General features: G+C 41.5%; 1 protein-coding gene across 2 annotated transcripts in view; it reads left to right on the top strand.

Annotated features, from left to right (window-relative positions):
- LOC113212542 (inactive rhomboid protein 1) overlaps nt 1-6,022 on the top strand; it is a 122,343-nt gene extending 116,321 nt beyond the window's left edge. Inside the window, exons 7-18 of one of the 2 annotated variants that reach the window (XM_052265993.1) lie at nt 344-490; nt 576-784; nt 874-1,041; nt 1,128-1,311; nt 1,402-1,476; nt 1,567-1,730; nt 1,883-1,907; nt 2,331-2,419; nt 2,499-2,760; nt 2,874-2,974; nt 3,057-3,210; nt 3,291-6,022. In XM_052265993.1, the coding sequence (XP_052121953.1) occupies nt 344-490; nt 576-784; nt 874-1,041; nt 1,128-1,311; nt 1,402-1,476; nt 1,567-1,730; nt 1,883-1,907; nt 2,331-2,419; nt 2,499-2,760; nt 2,874-2,974; nt 3,057-3,210; nt 3,291-3,725 (2,013 nt within the window). In that variant the 3' untranslated portion in view covers nt 3,726-6,022. The remainder of the gene's footprint in view (nt 1-343; nt 491-575; nt 785-873; nt 1,042-1,127; nt 1,312-1,401; nt 1,477-1,566; nt 1,731-1,882; nt 1,908-2,330; nt 2,420-2,498; nt 2,761-2,873; nt 2,975-3,056; nt 3,211-3,290) is intronic. The other variant, XM_052265994.1, reaches the window with a different exon arrangement.
- The last annotated feature ends 555 nt before the right edge of the window (nt 6,023-6,577 follow it).

The following is a 6,577-nucleotide window of genomic DNA, read 5'->3' as shown; positions in this document are numbered from 1 at the left end:
GGCGGGGCGGGGCGGGGCGGGGCGAGCACTCAGCATCCAGCACCCCCGGCCCGGTCCAGGGGGGTAGGGCAAAAAGAACCGACCGACTGAGTAGGGCGGGAGTGACGTGCCATGGGATGCGGGGCGGCCGCCGCCACCACATCTCACACGTTCTGCGTACGCGCATAATGCGATTGCAATTAGATTTCGCTGGATTGCGATAGGATGTTCATGTTCACATGATTGCAGCGGGATTGTGCGAAGGATCAAGACTGCTAGGGGGCACATGATTGTAGAAACTTGCACCACCCTGTTGTGTGCGGTTTGTAATATGTTTCGTTGTTTTGTTTTTCGCGCGGTGCAGCGATTGGCGAGGCAACGTGCCAGGGAGCCTGCTCTGGCCAGGACGCTGTCCCGGTCCATCCAGCCCTCCACCGTGCCGCAGGTGAACCTGGACGACGGCAGGCTGCGAACGCCCTCGCCCACCGTCGGACTGCACTCGGTGCAGGAGGTGAGCGTCGCGGTCGGTCGGGTGACCAACATTGGGTAGATGAGAGCATTGCATCTCATGCGGTTTGTTCTTTCCGTGTTTGCAGCCGTTCTTCGACCAAGTGACCAAGGACTCGCGCGAGCTGCCGGCGGGCCTCGACGGCGCCGTGCCGGGTGCCGGTGAGCTGAGCCACCTGCTGGACCCGTCCGGGTCGGCGCCGACCTCTGCAGCTGCGGCGTCCGCGGCGCAGCGCGAGCACCTGCGCGACGCAGTCGATGGCGGCCACGGCTACCACGGCAGCTACACTCCCGCCAGGTGCGTGAGCAGCCTCTGATTGTCGCCACTCTTGCCGGTGGTCCTCCCCAGGCGGTCGGTCACTCACGGTTGTTCTTGTGCGTCCGCAGGGACCGGTGCTGGACGAGGACGGCCTCGCGACAGCCAGCCGACCTGCGGGGCGAGAGCTCCTGCAGGGAGGTGGGCTTGAGGCGGATGCAGCCGCCGCTCGTGGACAGGGTCAAGGACAACTCTGACAGGAGGCAGTACGGCATGGGCGTCGTCGGCCGGCTCTTCGGGTGAGTGCTGGGCTGCCTACCTTTAGTGCGCCCTCTGGCCTGTGACCACACTGTGGCCTCACACGTCTTGTCTGTGGTGGTTCCAGGCGGTCGGTGAAGCGGTCAGTGGCGCGGCAACCGAAAGTGAGGGAGCAGCTGGAGGACCTGGAGGATCACCGGCCCTACTTCACGTACTGGGTCACCACCGTGCAAATCCTCATTCTTATTATTTCAATTGCGTGTTACGGGTTTGGGACTATCGGGATTAACCTGACTCAGCGCTCCGGCTTGGTAAGTTTCACTGAGAAAAACAAAATTGTGTATGGGTGTTCAAACTTTTGATCATAACATTTTGATCATTGGAACGCCTTGGTTTTGCAGGTCCTAACAACTAGCCTCTCTCTGAAGCAAGTTGATTATTCAGAGCCAGCTAACTTCTGGATTGGTCCTAGAGCAGTAAGTTTAAGAAACTCATAATATTAATCAATATATGTGGACTGATTTTTTTTTTCCATCACTGACTATTTGTGTCTTCTTTTTGTGTAGGCGGATCTTATACATCTTGGAGCCAAATTTGGACCCTGCATGAGAAAAGATGCAAAAATTCTCAAGGAAATAGAAGAAAGTAGAATGAAGGAAAGAAATACAGCATGTTGCATTAGAAATGATGAGTCTGGTTGTGTTCAGAGCTCTAGAAGTGATTGCTCAGTAAGTATTACTTTATAAAACACAAAACATTACCCAGAAATGTTGAGTTTCCTGTTGATGCTTTTTTTTTCTTTTAAAAAAATCATGTATTGAAGACTCAATAGTCAAATGTACCATGTGTGTGACCTGTATTGTCTTTTTCCCTCTTGCTGGTCTTGCCACGTGGAACGAGATCACCGGTAGGTCAACTGCAAAAAAAAATTAAAAATGGTTCTAGGTTGAATGTAGTTGTTCCATTTATTGTCTTGAATTGCTTATTCATATGTTCAGTGCTCCCTGTTTTTCGTCTCTTTTTTTTTTAGAAGAGACTTTGATTAATATTTAAACCTGTCAATCATTAGTATTTTGTCTTTAATTATTGTTTTTATGTTCTGTTAAAACCATTTTTTTCCTGCTTGTTTCTAGTTGTAGCAATGTTGGGATGTGGAGAAAATAATAATCTTCATTTCAGTTTTCTTCAAGCATGTGCAGTGATTTTGATTTGAAGTGTAATTTTTTTTCCACAGCTTCTGAAACAAGCATTTATAAAGAAATGTTCACTGTCTTCTTAGAGGGCTCTTCTATTAAACATCTCTCACCTTTTTCTTTTCAACTTATTACAGTATACAATTGAATTATGGAAGAAGTGGAGCTCTGGAAATCTGGGGCCAGGAGGCCGAATATCAGGTTCCGTGTGTGGTTTGGATCCAAAGTATGCATCATTGAATTTATGTTGTAATAAAATCAAAACTAGTTTCATATTTTAATTAATTTTTCTTTTTCTTCCACAGATATTGTGAGGCCCCAGCCTCAATAGCACCATTTGAGTGGCCAGACGATATCACAAAGTGGCCAATTTGTAGGAAGACAAATTCTCGAGGTCCACCTCAAAGACGCTTTCAGTCTAAAGATAAAGCTGCTGAGCATATGGTGTGTGAGGTCATTGGTCATCCATGTTGCATTGGAATTCATGGCTCATGTGAGATCACAACAAAAGAATACTGTGATTTTGTGAGGGGATATTTTCATGAGGAAGCATCCCTATGCTCACAGGTAGGTGATATCATCCTCAAATCTGAAGAAAACATAAGAAATTTTCATAAAACGGTGTATCTGTAACCTACTATTGTTTTGGTAATTTAATAACAAAACTGAATTATTTCTAGGTTTCCTGCTTGGATGATGTATGTGGTATGATGCCATTTTATACTCCAGAAGTTCCAGACCAATTTTATCGGCTTTGGACATCATTATTTCTTCATGCAGGGTAATTTTCTATAATTCTATGATTTATTGTAAATTTTTCTTTTCCTCTGTAATGTGCTAACTATTTTTACTGCCCTATTCAGGTTGTTCCATCTGGTGATAACCATAGTAATTCAGTATTTTTTGATGAGAGATTTAGAGAAGCTCACAGGACCCTTCCGAATTGGGTGCATATATATTGGTTCTGGTGTAGCCGGGAACCTTGCAAGTGCCATATTTGTTCCATACCGAGCAGAGGTAAGATTATTTTCCCAACCTTATCTAAATCAAACTTATGTGTTAATTTATGGCTTCTAAAATCTATATTTTCTGTTTAGGTTGGTCCTGCTGGTTCACAATTTGGACTGTTAGCCTGTCTCATAGTGGAAGTACTGAATGTGTGGCCCATGTTAAAAAGGCCTTCACATGCACTTTTTAAGTTATTGGGTATCACTTTGATGCTGTTTGTGCTTGGTCTTCTCCCTTGGGTAGACAACTATGCACATGTATTTGGATTCATATTTGGATTCTTACTATCATATGCTCTCTTACCTTTTGTGTCATTTGGGCCATACGACAGGCAACGCAAAATAGCTCTAATCTGGGTGTGCCTACTGTCCTCTACATTCCTATTTGCTGCGCTGATTGCGCTATTTTACGTTATTCCCGTTTATGACTGCGAAATTTGTACCTACTTTAACTGTCTCCCACTAACAAGAGACTTCTGTGCTGAACAGAACATCAATCTTAAACGAGATGATGGTTTAGTATGACGATTGTGTTTACGGTTGTACCGAACCGTACGCTCATGTTTCCTTGCCCTCTCACCTGCCTCAACCTACTCTGATGGACTTATTACAGGAAGTATTTTCAGAGTTTCACTTTTTATAACTTAATTTTAGAACATATCGCATTTCTTTCAATTCTGCTTTGTTGCTTTGCTTTACTATGTTACTGTCGGACAATACAAAGATGTATGTGAAACTGAGATGTGTCAAATTTTAATCAGAAATACGTTCTGTTTTTAAAATGAATTTTAAAAAGGTGCAATACCGTGTTTTATACTTAGAATTTCAAAATGTCTATTACTGTCACAAAACTGCATTTATTTGAACTGTTGAACTATTTCAATCATGGAATGCAAAGTTTGACTGTGAAGTTTATGGCACAAGTATATCTATTTGCAATATTTTTTTCAACATTTTAATGAACTCTTTGTGATTTTTTTTATCCTTTTTCATTTTCCAATCATGGTTAGCACTCTTTCCTTCATTGTAACATACAAATGCTCAAGCCTTGTGCTATTTTTTTTTGAGTTTTTACAGTCTGATCATGAACGGCAAAGTGCCTAGGTTCAAAGTGAATGGATTTCTCATGTCTGAGTCAATGAACTACCTAACTAAGTGAAGGCAAGTCATGTCAGGAGTTCTGAGTTAACTAGTGGCTTTCAACTTTTAGTCATTATTATTTTTAACTTAATGTACTTAATATGATTTATTTTATTTTTTTGCTCATGAGGTACATGTGCTATGTACTTCTAGGAAACCAGTATTGATTTTTACTAGTTACCCAATGTGGATATGTACAAAAGTTTGAGGGTAAGAAAATATTTATCTTTAGTTCCTTGTTATAAGTTGACATTAAGTAAACCAAACATTTCATGTTCTTATGGACTTCCTAGTCTCAATATATCTCTCTCAACCTCAGCAGCGTGATGAAACAACCTGTGTCATTCAGTATTCCTCAGTATTGACATCTTTCTATATTTATCTTTGATTAATGATAATTGCTTTTCATTTTATCTGATGTAATTTTTTTTTTTTTTTTTGCCAGTGGAGGTATGGGACTGAAATTTTGGGTTCAGTCCCAGTTGTGAGGCCATACATGTTGTGCTCTTAAACCAAAGGGCCAGATAGCTTAAGAGTCGGAACCAAATGTCTTTTCCAGTCAGTGCCTTGATTTTATTTATGACAAATGCTGCAGCAAAAACCCCAGCTGAATTTTGATCACAGCAAGTATCATTCCTTTTCAGTAAGGGAGAGAAAGTTGTATTAAAGTTCTTTGCATGATCCACTGAGTATTAAATCCTCTTGAATCCTGAAAACAAAATCACAAATATTAATTATGGAGTCCATAATATCTCTTTCTGAGTGTTATAGAATTCATGCTGTGTATAAGTATTAGAATACAAAGTGAGTGATAAACTCTTCCCTTTCCAAACTGCAAGTTGTAGGGAAGTGCTGTTCTGTATGTGGCTCTGTTCACTGCAATTAAAAAATTTGTTCATCAGCTGAAGAGAAAGTAACATCATCATGGAAGTATGGTGGAGCAAGAACAACCCACACACGTCAACACATCAACAAGTTGTGGGGTTTAGTGTTCAGAAGATATGCAAACTACACTTCTTCTTTCGGTACATGAAAGTGAACAAAGACTTTGCAGTGTCTACGCAATTCAATTTTTTTTACATTTTAAGAAACACGTAACTAAGTAAGACCACCACAAAAGTGTCTATACTGTTAGTAAGTAAGAAAATAACAACATTGCTCCTGCAATGATTTTAGCCATCATGTACAGTTTGTGATAAATATTTATTTCATTAAACTTGTCTGTTTTTGAGTTGGATTTAAATTTATTTACTTCTATAATGTCAGCATGCCACATACTAAAGGATAAGCTTTCCATACCCTTTCAAAATTCAATGTGATAATCTTTGTGGCATTGCTTGCAATTTGTGTGTGTAAATTCATGAATGCCAGTTATTGTATTATGTCTGCTTGAATGAGGCATAGGAAACGTCTTTTGAAAGTACATTTTTCCTTTTGTTTTTCATATCAAGACTGCCCCCAGGTACTTGCATTTCTTGTCTTCATCTCTTTTATTTCTGTGGACTTTACAATTGTGCTAGACCACATTGTGTTATTCTGTCTTAGAAAATGATAAAACTGTATGCTTGTGTGTTTTGTGTACCCAATTATGTACATGTAAGTACGCATGCTGCATATAAAGAATGTATATATGATGTGGATATGCAATGGATGAATATTAAATATGAGACTGTTAAAAGCTACGACTTCTTTTTAATTTTTTTTTCAAAACTCCTATGACTGAAAATTGTAATGAAAGGCTGCATGTGGAACATAGTTGTGGCCTACGGACTGACAGGGAACCACACAGACATGAAAACACTCGGCACAAAAAGCAAGAAAGCAAGTCCCTAGGACACGGTGTCAGTCCGACGGCATCACTACTCCGTGCTAGCGTATACTCTCGCAACTGGGCTGCAACGGGGTAATGACGGCCGCGACACCCTGTTTTTCTTTAATCATTGGGCTGTCTGCCTCTCTGTTGTCGTTTTTAGGTTGTTTTGTTTTCTTTTCGAAGTAGTTCTTTTTTTATGTATGCGAACATATTCAGGTGGGCTCTATCGGAAAGATGCATATATTTGAGCCAACTTCCTCTTGCTTTGATACTCTCAGCCTGTGACGTGTCGCGAGGGAAGCGTAACGAGCCATACTCACTCCATCCATCAATGTCGTTGGCTCTCAGGAAAGTTGGACCCTTCAACTCCTCTCGCGTCTCGCGTCGCAAGCAGCAGTTTTCTGTTAGTGTACGAGGGGACATA

This window comes from Frankliniella occidentalis, unplaced genomic scaffold (assembly GCF_000697945.3).
Source record: "Frankliniella occidentalis isolate FOCC.00 unplaced genomic scaffold, Focc_3.1 Scaffold34, whole genome shotgun sequence".
NCBI classification, from domain to species: domain Eukaryota; kingdom Metazoa; phylum Arthropoda; class Insecta; order Thysanoptera; family Thripidae; genus Frankliniella; species Frankliniella occidentalis.
This window is presented reverse-complemented; position numbering and strand designations above follow the sequence as displayed.